General features: G+C 39.4%; 2 protein-coding genes across 2 annotated transcripts in view; both read left to right on the top strand.

Moving 5' to 3' along the window:
• Window positions 1-7,078, top strand: part of fgf11b (fibroblast growth factor 11b) — a 40,564-nt gene extending 33,486 nt beyond the window's left edge. Inside the window, exons 5-6 of the mRNA XM_079448071.1 lie at window positions 844-1,042; window positions 2,044-7,078. Of these exons, the coding sequence (XP_079304197.1) occupies window positions 844-1,042; window positions 2,044-2,177 (333 nt within the window). The 3' untranslated portion in view covers window positions 2,178-7,078. The remainder of the gene's footprint in view (window positions 1-843; window positions 1,043-2,043) is intronic.
• Window positions 7,079-12,839: 5,761 nt separating this feature from the next.
• On the top strand, window positions 12,840-17,443 carry cldn7b (claudin 7b). The gene is made up of 4 exons (XM_079447871.1): window positions 12,840-13,340; window positions 15,338-15,502; window positions 15,710-15,794; window positions 15,986-17,443. Exons 1-4 carry the CDS (start codon window positions 13,118-13,120, stop codon window positions 16,140-16,142), a joined length of 630 nt encoding a protein of 209 aa, XP_079303997.1. The 5' UTR covers window positions 12,840-13,117; the 3' UTR covers window positions 16,143-17,443.
• Window positions 17,444-17,731: the final 288 nt, after the last annotated feature.

Raw genomic sequence — 17,731 nt, 5'->3', positions numbered from 1 at the left:
GAGAAAGATAAAAAACCAAGAGAGCTGATGAAGACAATTCTTCTTAGATAAACAACTGAGCGTTGGACGTAAAAACAGACAGGCAGAAATTTGGCAAAATTCGCTGGTTTTCACTCCAGTCGAGCTGAGCTGCTTCATATTGCGGGGAGAAGAACACTGTAACCCTATTGCGCTCTTCCAGACGCCTGCATGTCTTCTGTCTGTCCCTCACTATCTCCGTCCGATTCCCTCAGTCTCCGTTGGGTTGCTGAAAGGCCTCAGTCAGCCATTTCTGCTTGGCTACCCTCGGTAAATCAATCCTGCTGATTGGGTCTGCTCTCTGACAGGGCAAGGACCCTGACGAAGACTAAGAGAGATGTATACATGTCGCTCTTGGTTACAGTCATCCGGCAACAGTGGCTCAGATTGGTGGGAAGAGCTGTAAGCGGCTAGGAGATGAATAGAAGCCGTGAGGTTATCTTCTGAGCCGACCAAATTAAAGTTTTAGCTGGAAAGTGGAAAGTATTTTTCTTCATCTCAGGCCGTGACATTTCAAGTATATCCTAGATTTGTGGGTTGTGCTACTATGTAAGCATGTACCTTTGGGGCCAGTATTAAAATCATCAGTCATGCAAATGAATGCGCAGTTAGAGTAGAATAATCTACCTACTGCTTTCCGGAGAACATTGCTTTCGAAGAAACACCATCAAGAGGTTTTCATTTACTTTCTATAAATTCAACCGAACCAGTCAAATGTACAAACAGTGTTGTTTTGGTTCATAACGTGCAAACTGTTTCTTGTGTTCATGTGCACGCAATTCAGATGAAAGATCTCATAAGGATGTTTGTGTCTTCTTTTTACAGGAGAACTTCAACCCAGAGTGTAAATTCAAAGAGAGCGTGTTTGAGAATTACTATGTGACATACTCCTCTATGCTGTACCGCCAAAGCCAGTCAGGACGGTCCTGGTATATCGGCATCAACCGGGACGGCCAAGTGATGAAGGGCAACCGTGTGAAGAAGACCAAAGCGGCCGCACACTTTCTACCTAAAGTCATCGAAGGTCTGTTGGTAGATTTGATTAACTGCATTTTGGGATTTGGATAAAATGCCTAAATGTTACACACAAACGGCTGACACAGAACCTTCTTTGGTGAATGAGATGACGTTTTTCAAAAACTCTGTAGAGCAGTTTATCCGTTTGGGGCTACTGTAGAATCAACATGGTGAATTCCATGTAAGGGGACCCACGATGTATGTAGATAAAATACATTCTAAGATATTCCAAAGATAAGGCTTCATTATGTAAGGTCTTTATGCACCTCTGAAGACATAGTTATGTATATTATATTGCATTTCTGTCAATAGATTCTCCCCAAAATTACACATTGGACCTTTAAAAGGATATTTCACCCAAAATGTTATAATTTTTTCATCATTTACCCACCAACATGCAGTTTCAAAACCATGTGACCTTTCTTGGTCAATCTCCTCATCTGTGGCATTTAGGGAATCTGCCAAATGAATAAATGTAGGCCTAAATGTACATTTTTTGTGTAATGAAAGGGAAATGAGACTAAAGCTGTCAAAATGCAATTACTAAAAAAGCACTATAAAAGTATCAAAAAGTAGTCTGTAGTATAGTTTAGTTTTTCTGAAAATCTTAGCAGCCGCTGTGGTTATCTAGTAAATGACCCCTTAGACTTGCTGCATCCGGTTTAATGTCATTTGGTTATGAGGATCAGGAAAATGAAAGCAAGAATGGCATTTTTATGGAGCTTTTTATGAATGCACTTTCTTCAAAAAAGGATTCTAAAAAATATCCCTTTTGTATTCCACAAAATAAATCTATACAGCTTTGGAACAACATGGCAGTGAGTAAACGATTCCATGATTTTTATTTTGGAATGAAATATTTCATTCAGGACAATCTTGTATATTTGGTGTCCATTTGGATTTGGATCCGAATGGTTGCACTATTTATGAGACAGTAAATTATTTGTTTTCGTGTGTTGTTGCCTAAAATAACATCAATCTCTCTTTGTTCTCCTCCATTTCCTTCAGTGGCCATGTACAAGGAACCTTCGCTGCATGTGCTTGTTGCAGAGCAGAGTCCTCCTCGCAAAACTGTAAAGACTTCAGACTCCCCCTCCCACCAGATCGGCAGGAAAAAGGCCCCCAGAGCTGATGCTTCATAGCACGGGGGCCACACACAGGGAGGGTGAGGGACTACTAGAACATTGAGAGCTCCATTTCCCATCATGCAATGGGGCAGGAAGAGTTGGGCAAGATCAGACAGCGGCCCCTGGCTCAATGCAGGGCGAGGGGATCCCCATCCCACGGAAATACTTCACAGACCAATGAGTCCACACTGCAATGTTTCAGAAATAGGCCCCCACAAACCGTCTGCCAATTTCAGTGGCTATATAGCAAAATACAAACATCATCCATCCTGCCAGGTTTCCACTAAATATATTGACTTTCTTTCCCTGTGGTTTCTTTTTGTTAAAGTGGTTTGTTAGGTGAATTTATGTGTGAGAGCAAAAGAGAGAGAGGGAGATTAATTTTTAATATCTCCATTTTGATTCTAGCATAAGAGACCCTTGCTGGTTCATTTTTTGCCATCACATTGTGAACATCTGCCCTCTGTTTTCTGTGCCAGTCAAAGCTTTAAAACTAAATGAGGGAGATAAAATTGGTTTTTATTGGGTCCTTCATGAAAAATCAATTTCTATTGGTCAGCGGGTGTAGACTAATACCTGCCAGAATTCATTATGTGGGACAGAATCAGATCTCAACAAAATACATTAGATTACATTTACATTCTTCTGCTGTATTTTATTGTAAACAACACCAGACTTGATTTGATCTTGACAGCAATGATGAGTTTAAAGCGAATCCACAACCCAAAGCATCTGTTTTTGGTTCGGCTGTCACATTTACCTGCGGGCGAAAAAGAAAAGCAAGTAAATTCTCTCGTGACAACACTATTCATGTTTAATGGCCAGTGGGCTCTGCGCGACATCCGTATCATTGGCAGACTATCGAGATTATAACAGGGCTGTTGCTTGATAGTTCTTTGATGGAATTCGTATATGCAGTCCAACCACGATTGCTTGAATTATTTACTCCAAACATTCGGCTCGTTCAACCAGCGCGGACGAGACATTTTAATATGCTAATTTAAATTATGGAGAGCTGATCAATAACACGGTGTTCGGAAGCGTTAGTATGTGCGTGGTGAAGTGTGAAAAAGACAGAATGATGTGAAATTTGCTTCTGTTATTTATTTGAGTCGCGGGCACACGTGTGTAAACACTTGGCTCGCGCGCAGAGTTGATTTTACATCTTAATGGCTGAGTCAAGTCTGGGCATTTTAATCTGCGTGGAGATGTTGACTGACGACCCTCTCTGGATGTCATAATTGACACATAACCGCAAGGAAGTGCTGTGACATGGAAGCAAAGGGATCTGGGAGCAAACAAGCTCTTTGTAATTCCACGGGTGTCTTTCCTTCTGCAGAAACCAGCATCGATTTTCATTCCATGCATTTATGTTGGTTAGATCTGGTTTGGGTCAGCGTTACCAGTCCATTCACCAGCAGAACTTTGTGAAGTTGATTTATCAGCATTAACACACCAGCATTCGATGATGGGAATAAGCATCCAAAACACTAAACATTAGCACATTTCTTTTAGCAGGAGGACTATCACTTTCTGTTCATACCTGGCATACACACATGCAACTCTGGAATATGATTGGGTATGGATGTGTTTGTTAATAGCTGTTCACCCTTTTGTCCTTCAGAATGTAAGAGACTATGTCCTGCTGTTATGACATCATTCATTTGTTGGCCAATAGCAACCACTGTGGCTGCAGATGATGTGACGTGATTGGATGCAGCTTTTGTCAGTCAAGGTGAACAGCAAGTAAGGGTGCAGTGAGACAACAGCGGCAGAGAATAGGGAGTATTCTGTGCTTGTTTTGTTCTGTGTGAACAGGGTCATGCGTTCATGTGTATGTGTTCGTGTCGCATGGTCCACCTTGATGTCCTTGAGTTGTGGCCTGATTCCCTGTTCTGAACACCCAGACTACAAAAATGAAACTCAGCGCTTACTAAGGATAAAAAAGCAGCAGAAAGTTGGAAGAACGTTAAGCGAATGTTGTTGAGGGCTTGCGCATGTTGCCGAACGTTTTAAGCATGTTAAAAACGGATTGTGTATGTAGACGTCTTCATGAAGTTTGTTAATAAAAGGAAGCTTATAACTCTTTCTCCGCCATTGATAGAATTTTATTTCATGAGATAATGCTTCCATTGGCGGAAATATCCGGCTTTTCATGTTTTTAGTTTTATACAGTAGGGTGCGCTGAGATACATTTGAACGAGTACAAATCTACCGATCCAAAAGCAGCAAATACTTTATCTATGTTTAATAAAAATTTAAGTTTTCGTTTAACATATATTTTTGAAAAAAAACGACTTGCATTCTAAAGATAAAGAACAAAAGAAAATGTGATCAAATAAAAAGATAAAAATTCCCTTTAAAATCAAAGGCTTGTTCTTTAATTTGATATATTGTATGTTCATTGTAGAAAATATTTTAGGGACCCTCAAAGTTTTGTGAAAAAGATCTAGCTTTGAACTTTGTTCAAAACATGGCTGAGAAAGAGTTAAAAGGAATTCAAGCGTGTTAGCAAACGCAACAGGATGAAGACTTTAGTAGATAAACTAGAAGATGTTTGGCTGTGCAAGACAGTTGTAAGGAGGTGGGCGACTGTCCCAATGAAAGATGTAAGTAAGTAGAAAATTAAAGATTTAAAGAAGAGTAGCTGTAACTGTAACCAGATAAAGACTTTTCTGAATAAACTTTGTGTCGATATCGGCGAATGTCTCAATGTAAGTTGTTTATGGGTAAAAATGTAACGGTAAGAGTGTGTAACAAGAGTAACTGGATAAGGACTTTTTGCAAATAAACTCTAGATAATTCTGTCTGTGTGTGACGCGTTTTGGGACGCAGACGATCGACTGCGTTCATGCTGTCCTTAGAGTGTACGTGTATGATTGAAGGTAGCTGGTGGAGAAAAAGACAGCTCCAGAGGCGCTAGATTATGAGAAAGAAAACTAGAAGATCATTCAGCTGGATTCTTGGAGGAGATGTGTTCTTTGTTAATGATGAGAGCGGCAGAAAAGACTGAAATGGTGAACAACTTTATTGCTGATTGAGCTGAAGATGGTCCTTTGAGGGTGGAGGGAGGGCATTTATGTATGTGCGGTACCTACCTGGCCAACTGAGATGTTGAGAACACAAGGACGAATGTGGCGCACACACGCCCCCTCATGTGTGTTCCAAAGTCACGCTCCATTTCCCGACCAATCTCCCCAAACCCTCTCCTGTGTGTCCTGTGGCTATTAACCTTCCCTCCAGCTCAGTGTGTGTGTGTGTGTGTGTGTGAGAAAGAGGAGGAGAGAAAGAGACAGAGCAAAGTAACGATCGATTGACTCCATAAAAGCCAAACTGGAGAGCAATAGCCAAGCGCTGTGAGCAATAATTTCCCTGTGCAAGTGAGGAAACCGAGGACATTAGCAGATGATGGACTAGGAGTTCTTTATTGGGACTTTATATGGAAAATACACAGAGACTAAGTCAATTCAGATCTTAAGCCTAAACTTTGTGTTGAATTGCCTCAAATAGGTCTCTCTCTCTTGCCAGACCTGGTTTTGCTGTGAAGTTAGAAGTATTATGCTCCCGAATCTCTCTTGACTCTTTCTCTTTGAAATTAGGGCAAGTTCTCAAGGACGCTGAGTGTTTTCTGTTTCATTTGTCCTCAATTCAAGCATGCAAAAAGAGTCAGACATGCGTGTTCCACAATGGCTGGAGGAACGCTTTTGAAACTTTCATGCTTCGTTTTTGTGATGTACGACAAATTTGATACTATTTATCTCAGAGACTTAAATATAAGTGTATATATTACATGCAATCAAAAAAGATGACAATACTGTATGTGGCTGCTTTGGGGGGAAATTACTGTCTGGACTTGCCAAAACTGCTGTGAGCCATAAGGACTGTGGACAGTTTTGAGATTTTAAATGTTTTTTTGTATTTGCTTTTTATTTTTACTTTATCAGATGATGATGTTGCAACTGAAGGCCATTTTACCCACAGTAAAATCCAGGGAGTCAGCAGTAAACAAAAAAGTCACTTTGAAGAACTGATTGGTGCTTCCTTGATCCAATAATTTATGAATAGATCATTTTTATAAGATGATTATGTATGAAGCTGAAACCTTGTGTTTGATTGTCTTTGTTTTTCTGCGATATTTTTCTGAAATGTATGTCCCAGGTGGTACCTTGGTTTTATATTAATTTCACTGAAAACACATTGTTTTCTTAAAGCCATGTTGTTGACCAAGGTTTGATTTTTCAAGACCTCCTCACCTCCTACAATGAACTATTAACTTTGGAGATGCTTTCCAAGTTGCAACCTGCTCAACCTGAAAGCCAACCTCTCTTTATCAGGATTTTCTGCAGGTGTCTTCCAAAATGAAACGAAAGCCAGTCCCTTAGGTTCCCTCTCCTTGCGTCTTCCAAGATTCCAAAAGAAGTCTTCCAAAAGAGTGTGGCAATACCTGCCGACTAAAAAGTGGCTTCCTGCCTAAATCCCACCCCCAATCTTTCGGTGAACACAGGAAACGGAGCTTAATCCATGCCCTTTCAAAAAGCGAAGCGACCTAAGTGGAGACTCATGGACAAACATACACGTACGAGCTCTACATGGCACCAGAGGGTGACCGCAGACTAACAAATCATCTGGGTGTCCCCTGGTCGGACTACACATTCAGAGCCCCAACCAGCATTGCGGTGTGGCAGCGAGCCGCTCTGAATCCTGTACCTGCGAGAGTAGACTCTTTTACTGCATGCATCCCTCATTGGACGTACTAGGAGAGGACTACCCATTACAGAGCACAGGTTGCACCCTTTCCTGGCCTCAAAACTTGCCAACCTACTTTCTAGAGCAATGAAACATCTGTGGGCCGGGAGAAGGGCGGGTGGGCGTGTCTTATTATTATTACTATTACGTATTATTGAATAAAACAGTTATATTTGTATGATTGTAAGAAGACTGTATTGGAAACGTTTGTGGGTTTGATGCAAGATGTGTAAATACAAGTGTCACAAAATTATGATGCACAATATCCGAGGCATGCAGGAAACAGATGGTACGGACAGCTGCAGGTACTCACAGGTGAAAGACAGGTGACAGGTGACAGACAACCTCTGCTCCCATCACTTAGCATTGGCACGCTGCTCACGGACAGCACATTCTCACAAACACACTTTCTGCGTGCCGTATTTATTAAACGGCCCGTTTTGTGTCACCAGAACTTAAGTTATCATCACATTGGCCACCTACAAACAGCCGCATTATGTCACTGCATTACAGGAAGTCTCTCTAATCAGATGAGCAAGGAAATTTATACTGCAGGGTGGATTATAAACTAGCCCACAGACTGCTTATACACACAGCTTGCTCATGCATACAACTCATCATCATGCATTATATTCCAGAGCCTTCAATCCGCCAATTTTCATGCAGAGGTACAAACTCTTAAAACAAAGTTCTGCATGCTTATGGGTTAATAGGCAGTGGATAGATGAAGAGAACATGTGTTTTTGTTCAATTTCAGTGGAAGGCGTAATTCAAATCCCTCCGCTCTTAACTAACGGTAATCATAAAGCTAATTCTGTATCGGACTTCCTGCTGTGAGAACATTCAGAACGGTTCCGCGAACAGATTGCTAATCTCAGATATTGACGGTATGTGGGCTAAACGCGGAAGAAAATGACAACAAATGCGGTGCATAAATCATAAAAGTTTGCCGCCATAATTATTTCTCTACAAAAGGTTTCTGAAAGTTACGGGAAAACGACATCACAGATTTGGGAAAACATCCGCAGTTTATACGCACCCGGCAACGTCTGCTCACCCCAACCTGGTTTCAAGTCTCCAGGCTGAGCTTTAAAGAAGCTATGAGTCAGTCAGCTTTGTATCAGCTCTTCACCTGCAGCAAAACTCAGTGCGATAAAGGTAAACCACAACAGTAATGCACGGATCTGTCAGGGGTGATAAATGCTCAGTTTCTTTCCTATAGTTAAATTCAAGTGCTAAGACTTCCAACTGACCACATAAAAGCTGATTGCAGGGTAGCCGCTGCAATCACTCATGTGCCCATGAGGAAATACTGCAAAATGTTAGAAGTAATAATTCATCCATGCATTATTCATAGACGTGTCCCCGGGGGAGGAAGGGGAAAGAGAGTCGAGGGTAGCAGGGTCAGAAAAGTACCCCTGCATGCTGCTCCTCATTACATTTGCCATCTGGGCTGAGCGTTCAGACCGGGGCTTCCCTCGGTAATCTAAGTCCACACACACACACACACACCTGCCCTCAAGTGTAATACACACGCAGAGAGGATTGTACGGGCACATACACATCTACAAACACAAGCTTTTGTTTCCCTATAAGCCTCTTTGATCTCTCAGATGATGATTTTGATCATACATGGCACTTTCTCAAAGCCTTTCGCTCTGTATGCTGTGTGCATCCAAACCTGGCGTTCTACACAGCATTTGAACTCTTCCCTGAATCCTTCAGCTCTGCCCTGAGGCCTCTGGAACATTACTCATGACTTGCCGCTGAGCTTAAAGATTGTAACACTTAAACCAGCCGTCAGGGGCTTTAACTCAAAGCACTGGGAAGAGTTCAAGACTTGTTTTACACTGCTCTCTAGTGGAATTGAATTAAAATAAAAAATACTCAACCGCTATTGATTTTTTGAGAATGTCTACCTGGAGTTTAATTTGGGCCACAAAACATTTGTTCATGTTGTCGCAACTGAAACGTCTATAAACCAAAATGTGACTTCACAACATGCTTTAAATATACTTGGGGGGGTTGCTTTTCTTTGGAGTGTCAATGACTAAAAGGCACAATACAGAAATAATAACAGACATACTTTTGATATTTTCTGTACATGCCTAACCCTGTTTAATAGTGCAATCTACAATCTACATAAAATACTACATAAAAATGCATTGGGATCTCTATATTTATTTCACAATGGCAATAACATTTTGACAATAAAAAAACGTAATTATCTATATAAAATCACCTCAGCAGAAAGAAAACAAATAAAGAAAATTAAAGATGAATTTGACTTGACAGCAATGTTAACTATTTAATAATAATATTTAATATCAAACATATATTTAACATTACAATAAACATTAAAATGCTGTAATAATATTGTTATTGTGAATTTGTTGGCCATTATATTTTGTATATGTATACAAAGGAAGGTTAGGCCTATACATCATTATTATTAGTAGTAGTAGTGAATATTGATAATAATAATAATAGTTAGTGAAAACGTAAATAATTAATAACATAAATATTTTGCAACTAAATTAAAGCTCATAAAGCTAAAGTTGATGTTATGAGCTTTTTTGCTGCCGTATAAAGACACAGTGTATAATCTTTTTTAATGCTGCACATAAATATATTATACAAACGCTCTCTAGCTTGCAACATAAACACACACACACACACACACACACACACAGTTTATCTTTTAGTTCCTCCATTATCCACCCTTGTGAGGCTCGGGTAACACCACCATTGATTTCACTTTTATCTCATTCCCACACACGCTCCTCTGTCCTTTATTCGCACATTCTGTCCGTTTCACCTTCTTGTTCTCATTAGGATGTAAATGGACATTATTGTTATCAGACCCCAAGAAATGAGAACAAAGGCAGTGAGAAAAGGGAGGGAGAGAATCATTTAGACATTCAGTGATGTTCAGCATTCATTACACCGACAAAGGAAAGAACGAAACAAACGACAGGTGCAGTCTGATGGCCTGCGAGCTCACAATGGAAGGACACGACTCCCACTAGCGGTTGGATTGCACACTACCGCAATACTTCCGATAGGTGGCAGTAGCGGGTAGAAACTGCGGTGTGTTTTGTTTGTTTGAGACAGAGAGCGAGAGTTTCCATGAAACTTGGTCGTCATAGCAACCGCGCACGAGATCAAAGTGATAATAATACCATCGGCCACAAATTCCAGGCTATATGTGTGCAAACACCATAGAGCTAATTGCGTTGTATAACAAATAACATGATTTACCATTAACGAGGCTACAGGACTTTGTGAGAATGTGAGATTCTCAACTGATACTTGTCCCATCTGCCTCCAGCCATGAGTCACCATCAGATGACAGTTTGAATTACTTTACTTGGAACTCTAAACAGTTCTAGGGGTGCGTCTAATAAGACCCCTCTCCCCCACCACCCAAACATAGAGGTGACGTTCCAACTTCAGCACAGACAAAAGCACAAAGAAATACTATTGTACTGTCATGATAAAGATATTTATAGGAAGTTTGCATTTGCACACCATGTCAAAAATAAACATCCGACTGTATCGTTCTCTGTGTGCACATGATGAGAAAGTGACTTGTGTGTGTGTGAAATGTCTCACGAGCATAAGAGAGCACGAGATAATATGTGAAACATGTATATTGGATTGTGCTTGAAGAGAGAAATAAAAAATCTTTCTGTGTGTGTGTTTGTGTGCGGCCTGGATTCCAGGAAATGTTCAGGGTTGCTGTGGAGTGGAATGGTAAAACCTGTTTGTCCGGTACTGGTAAACCCCTCCCCCTAAGAGAACTAGAGCAAATATGCTTTTACTTAACAGTTTCGCATGCTTCCTAGTATGAGTAGTTTTAGATCTTTACAGTAAAAAACGGCTTGGACGGATATGTTGGCACCATAGACTGTATAAAACAGGTTCGCACATGTTGGTTAGAAGTCTGACTGAAACCTGTGACATCATTGATTGTCAGATGTGACACTCCCTTTTCTCATGTTTGTTGTTCAATGTCTTAAAAATAACCATGACTTTTGATCATAACTTTTTTTAAAGGTAATTATAAATGACGGAGTATATGGCAAGGAACTACAAATAAAAGCTCTTAACATTGTGGGATTGTAATAGTACAGATGTCACATTTGGGAAAAAGTTTACTGGCACAACATTTTTGACACAAAATAAGCCAAGGTCACTAATTTTACATATACTGGTGAATACTGATAAAAACACTGAAAATGTGTCCAAAAATACAAGTTATTTAAACAAAAATAACACACTTACACTTCGACTAAATAAAACTAAATGACTACAGTGTTGAACATTATTTTCTTTCCGACATAGTACAGTATAACTCATATGCTGTCAATACTGATATTGTTTACTGGAAAAGAAGCTGTGTTACACAACGCATTTTGTTTCCTGTCTCACTATTGTGGCTTATAGTCTTGTGCCATGATTCAAGTCTAACAATAAATCCTCATAGTATCATGTGTGTTTGCTAGTAAACTCGTTTTCCAAAAATATGACACACGTTTTCAAATGTATAAACATTTGTTAAATTACTTTCTTAATAGGGTTTGTATTCAATTAAATATAATGCATTTTAGCACAAAATTAACCAAAGTTTATAAATTAACCAAAGGTTATATTTAAAGCTATGTCAGTAATTAAGCAATTCAGGTGAATTTAGATTATGGATACAATTCTATTAACAGTACCTGATTAAATAATAATAAATTACACTGAATGGATGAATAAATAAGTAAAGTCAATTGATGGCAAGGACAACTACAGCCGTTAAAATGTTTACATTCCGCTGTATGTCCACCCAAGTTCACAGTGAAACAGGAAGCTGTGTAATGACGTCATAACTTCAAATGACATCTTTGTGTGTTCAGGTTTTTGTAGAAATAATGTCAGATGTAAACACTGATGGGATGAGCCAAAGGAACATAAACAACTACCTTATGTGAAAAGCAGTATCAGCTCTATTTGGTAATAAGTTCCTCATTGTAAACAAAGTGGTGTTTTGGGGATTTACCAACTATGAAGAACACCTGTGTTACACAATCTGATTCAGCATCACTACTCGTTCTCTATTCTGCAACAAACGTAGCTTTTGCGCTGCTTAATTTGTGTTAAAAATGAAGTGATTTTCATATGTAGCTTTTAAATCACTTGAAACACCACCGTTAATGTGAGTATTAATGGATACTTCACCCAAAAATGAAAATTCTGTGATAATTTGCCTCACGTTTGAGTAGTTCCAAATCTGTATAAATGTCTTTGTTCTGGTGAACACAGAGAAAGATATTTGGAAGAATGCTTATAACCAGACAGATGTTGCCCCCCATGGACTACCATAGTAGAAAAAAATACAATGGTAGTCAAAAGTGCCCCAGAACGGTTTCCTGTCCCACATTCTTCAAAATGTCTTCTTAATTGTTCAACAGAACCTAATTAAAATTATAAAGTAATTTTTCCAACTATGGGAGCCAATATCTGTTCCATTCTTCCAAACATCTTTCTCTGTGTCTTGTATACATATTTGGAACAACCCGAAGGTGAGTAAATGATCACAGAATTTGTATTTTTGGGTGAAGTGTCCCTAAGCCTCAATCTTTCTTAAATTGTTCAAATTAGATGCCGATTACAAGCTTATTTCCCAAATTAGCGAAATATTTACAAGTTATGTGGCTTAACATCACACCTCAACATTTCGAAAGATGAGTGCAAAAGGCATTTAAAGTTTATGTATCAAAACTAGATAAGGTATGATCATCACGTCGTCACCATAACAAACGTTACTCATACACAATGTCGTCACGAAACCCCCCACTTCACTTGAAAGCTACTGAACAGAGTCATCAAAGACGAAACTGAAAATGTCTCCGCCCATAAAGAGGACGAGACTCTTAAAGCTCAAATCAGAAGCTCGTTCCATTTTCAAGGTGCGGCTTCACTCAACAGGTGTCCGTGTGACTGTGTGCGCGGCGTTCTTAACGGATCTTTTAAGACATAAGCTACATTTCTTGTACCAGTTTGTAGCTCTTTTAAATAACATTTTCGAACACCTTATATTCAAAGTCGGTGGATTACGGAAACCAAACAGACTTTTGGAGCAATCTTTTGTCGTTTAACTCGATTTAGAATATCAGAAAGACACAGTTTTATAGTTGCTAGTCTTGAAATTTATTGAGAAGATGGCGAATAAAGGAATGCAGCTCCTTGGCTTTACTCTCGGTCTTCTTGGTTTGATTGGGCTCATTATTGGCACAATCTTGCCTCAATGGAAGATGTCTGCGTACGTTGGAGACAATATTATCACAGCGGTGGCGATGTATCAAGGCCTTTGGATGTCTTGCGCTTTCCAAAGCACCGGACAAATGCAGTGCAAGGTGTATGACTCCATCCTTCAACTCGACAGTAAGTGCGAAACCGACTCGTTTTTTACAAAGGAAAATATCTACTAACGTCAGATTGCTTTGTTGTTCTCCCAACACTTCGTTAATTTCATAAAGTAACCCTGAGCATTTTTAGAATACGAGTTGCGGTAACTTGGTGAACTTGTTAAAGCCGTTGCTTAGGGAAGCGGTTTCCCCGGGGCGCGCACGCGCGTTCTGCCTTATGGTGAAATACAGTCGCTTTCTTCACACTGTGGTGATAATGACACGAACATTTTAGTCTGTTTTGGTGCCAAGATACCAATATAATTGTTTCCAAGTGTCTCGTATACCTTTGTGAGCTGGGTTATTAAAACTGTACCTACATGTGTGTGTGTGTATAGGCCTATATATATATATATATACATGTATGTATGCATGTATGTATTCAATGTCATATTTAACAGAATGGCGGTAAAATGGTAGTGTTATTTCAGACAACACACTAAGCACACAACTCGTTGTCCACGCCCTACTCGCCCTACTTGTTCAGGTTACCGGAGACACGCACCTGTATTCCGTGCATTGTTTAGCAAAATCGTTTGGTTTTGCGTGAAACACAATTCATTATGGTAATCATCTTATTGCATTTAAAATAATGTTTGTTGTCATAATAAACAGATATTCCCGCAGAGCTGGGAGTTGTTAGATAATGGTTTCTTTTGTTTCGGGGTCAACAGACGCTCAGGCGGGTAAAAAGGCAGGAGGCCCTAAGGGAATGATTTCAAATATACCTGTGAACCTGATCACATTCATTTCAAATGGGATCCTTTAAAAAGTGAATATATTTAATATTAGGGTGAACTTCGCAACAAACCTTAACTTTAGACTGATGTTTTGGGTGATGTTACGCTTTTACTTAAAGTATGTTAATGATTATACCCACGGGCGTGACTCCCACCATTGCTTCTGTACCTGTAGGGGGAGGGTCGATTGTCTGTGAATGGCTCAACTGTTTTGCCAACACTTTGTTAAAACGCAAACAATAGTGCGCTTTAAACCATAGTCGTTCTTCGTCCGTGCGCGAACACTTTCTGTGTTTCGTTACTTTGTCTCAAACTCTCGCACGCATTGATTCAAACTCGCTCTCATTCAGCTTTTTGATCATAATGATTTTTCTACCATTGCGTTTATGACTGTGTTAAAATGTGCTTAAGTCATTAAATCAGATACCATATCTGTGGCTTTGATAAGAGTTGTGTAAAACCAACTGTCTTATCATTGTGTGTTTCATTTGATATCTCATGCAAACAAGACCTATTGCTATTTGGTGATATGAAGTTGTAGTATTGTTTGTGAAGACAAATAAGTGCCGTGATACGATGAGCACAAGTCATTCCTGTTAAAGTTGTTAAGTAGCCTATGTAGTTGACTGTAGTTTTTAGTACCCTTTGTAAGAGCTTGATAAACAATTGGGTTGTTTAACCTTGTGTTAAAGTGGTTTGAAATGAAAGCCAAATCAAGCCAATCCCACAGGCCAAACAAAATGTACCTAGATTGTTACACTGACACCGAACTTCTATACTCCTGTAGCTGGTCAAACCTGTTCCTTTTCTATGGAGCTAAAGGGCAAACTGCTGCCCACATGTGTACAATCTTCCCTGCTCTCAAAGGAGGCTTCCGGTTGGAACCGGTCTCTGTTGCACCTGACTGCAGGTGTAGAGGGGGAAGGGTTTTACTTGTGAATCACAGGGCGCAACAAAAGCCTGTAGAGAATTGGGCCGTTTCCAAGGCCTTTCTTCTGTACTTAAACTTTTTGATTCGGCTGTATTGTAAACAACCGTACTGTGTTGCAACGCATATCTTTTGTGCTGAACTCACTTTAACCATGAGCAGTAGATGAACAACCTGTTATTGTTTAATGAAATCAACTTGTGTATACTTTCCCATGTTAAGAATTGTTAAGTAGTTTTGATTTATAGAATGTCATTTGCTTCAAATATTTACATTTTTTTTCTCTCTCCCTCCCCCACGTTTCAGGTGCTCTCCAGGCAACTCGTGCCCTGATGGTTGTAGGGATCATTCTCACTGTAATGGGACTGGGTGTGGCCAGCATGGGCATGAAATGCACAAACTGTGGCGGTGATGACAAAACTAAAAGGGCTCGCATTGCCATGACAGGTGGCATCGTACTTTTAATTGGAGGTAATTTTGTTTTCTATATTAAGGTTAAACTTTTTTTCTTATGTGTAAAGTTTGACATTCTCTGATTTACTTTGAAATGTCAAGCTACAAAAAAAACTTTCATCAGGTTAAAATATCCAAAGCATGCTGGATCTGCACAAAATGTAACCTGGACAGATCGTATGTTTTTCAAGAAATAACTTTATAAATATTTGTTTTTTTTCTCAGCTCTCTGTAGTATTATTGCCTGTGGCTGGTTTACAAATCAAATTGTCAAAGACTTCTACAATCCCTTCACACCTGTCAATACCAAGTAAGTCAGTATGTGGCTGCAAACCACATCCGTAACACGTTTAATCATTGGCCATTGCTTTGACTTCTCTTTATTTAGTTCTCTTCCTTGTATTGAATTAACAACACAAAGATGAAAGTTAAAGCCTGATAAAATGATTTTTGCATCAAAATTATGCTTTAGTTCTGAATTAAATGATGATATTTCTATAGGTACGAGTTCGGCTCTGCCATTTTCATCGCCTGGGCAGGTGCCTTCCTGGACATCATGGGCGGGATCATGTTGGCAGTCTCATGCCCGAAGGCTAAATCATCTCCCAGATACCCCAAGTCCTCCGGACCCCCTAGCAGCAGCAAGGAGTACGTTTGAGTCCCATCAGTCATTCACAAACTGGAGAAGACCTTACAGAAAATTGCTGGTGAAAGTTTCCCTGGTCAGCTGACTTGAGAACTGGTTTATTTGGTTTTGTTGTAATTTGAAAGTTGGCTCGTGATCAAACAAACAGGTCAAATCGCTGTTCTGGGGCGACTTTTACTGATGCTCTGATAGAGCAGCCCACCTCAGAGGCACAACTGTTTTCTTACTTTTGATAAGCACCATTTACTTAGTTACTTCTATTGTACATTTTCTGTTACTTATACAGGGAAGGGTGGTTCTTTTATAGTGTGTTCCTTATTTCATAAAACTGCCCTGTTTAGTGATCGTGAAAGCAGGACAAATCATCACGAATGCCCTTTAGTTACAAAAAGCTTGCTGTAAAGCCATGTCCTGAATTTGCTTTAAAATTAGTTTTGCTGGGTCCAGATAAAAATCATGGGATACTAAGCTAATGATAAACTTCATAATATGACGAAGAACGATTATTAAAAGCACAAATCTGTACAGTACTTTACGTTACAAGCAAGGTCAATCTTGTGGTACTACAATTCAAACATGAAGAAAAATTACAATAGAGGGTGGGGCACTTGTTGAAGGTTAGTTTAGTCTGTCTTTGAAGCACAAAAGAGTTCACTATTTACATGTTTTACTGACGTGCTAGTTTCTTTTACTGGGGAACTTGATCAACACCTGAACTCTTAACTGTTATAAAGTGAAAGCTTTCATTTTGTCTTTTGTCAACGCCCCAATGTCTTTCCCTGTTACATTTATTAAGCCAGTAAGTTACATTCAGACTACTCATTATGTTCATTGGTCAGGAGAAAAAAAAGCTGTAAATATGTTCTGTCATTTTTGTCTTCCCGCATGCCCATTCTGTTCTGTATCTAATATGAAAGTGGAAAAACCTGTATGACCCTGGTCACACTTTTCTTGAGTGAAATATTTGCTTAGGTTCTTGCGTTTGGACCGCTTGAGGTGGGTTGCTGTCAGTCAATTTAGAATAGTCCTATTATAACTGTGATGAGCTCATGCAACTATTTAACTTTTTAAGTTTTTTGTCAAAGTTCGCAGAATACATTTTATGTAAATAAATGGTTTTTAAATGAGACTGTACCTTTCTGTTGAATTATTGTAAGTTTGTTCATGTCAATGATTTGCAAATACCTCGGCCAGTAGAATGGTATATTGACTTGCTGTGCCTGCAAAATTTGCATGTTCTGGCCATCTCTGCAAATACGACCCAACGTAAATAATCCTAAACGCGACAAAGTAAAAGATTTGTACAAGAGGTGAATTATCTTGATGTTTCAATCAATTCAGTCAAATTTGAGATGTTGCAAGTGTACATACAGGGCATTCCATGCCATGCCATACCTTTTATCGAACGACTAGATGGTTTTGGTCAAGGGTTTACTTCACGTCATTAATCAATTTTTCAGGGGATGGGCGGTTGTCTGTAGTAGAATTCTAGGTACTTTTTCCTTGAATGCTTATGTAAGCGTGTTTTTCTATCTGCTGCCATCCACTGGTTATATGTTGCTACTGTATCTCCTTTCAGTCAGTACTTTGAGATATTGTAC

Source organism: Barbatula barbatula, assembly GCF_947034865.1.
Source record: "Barbatula barbatula genome assembly, chromosome: 24".
Classification (NCBI taxonomy): domain Eukaryota; kingdom Metazoa; phylum Chordata; class Actinopteri; order Cypriniformes; family Nemacheilidae; genus Barbatula; species Barbatula barbatula.
Note: the sequence above shows the minus strand (reverse complement) of the source record. Positions and strands in the feature narration are given on the sequence as shown.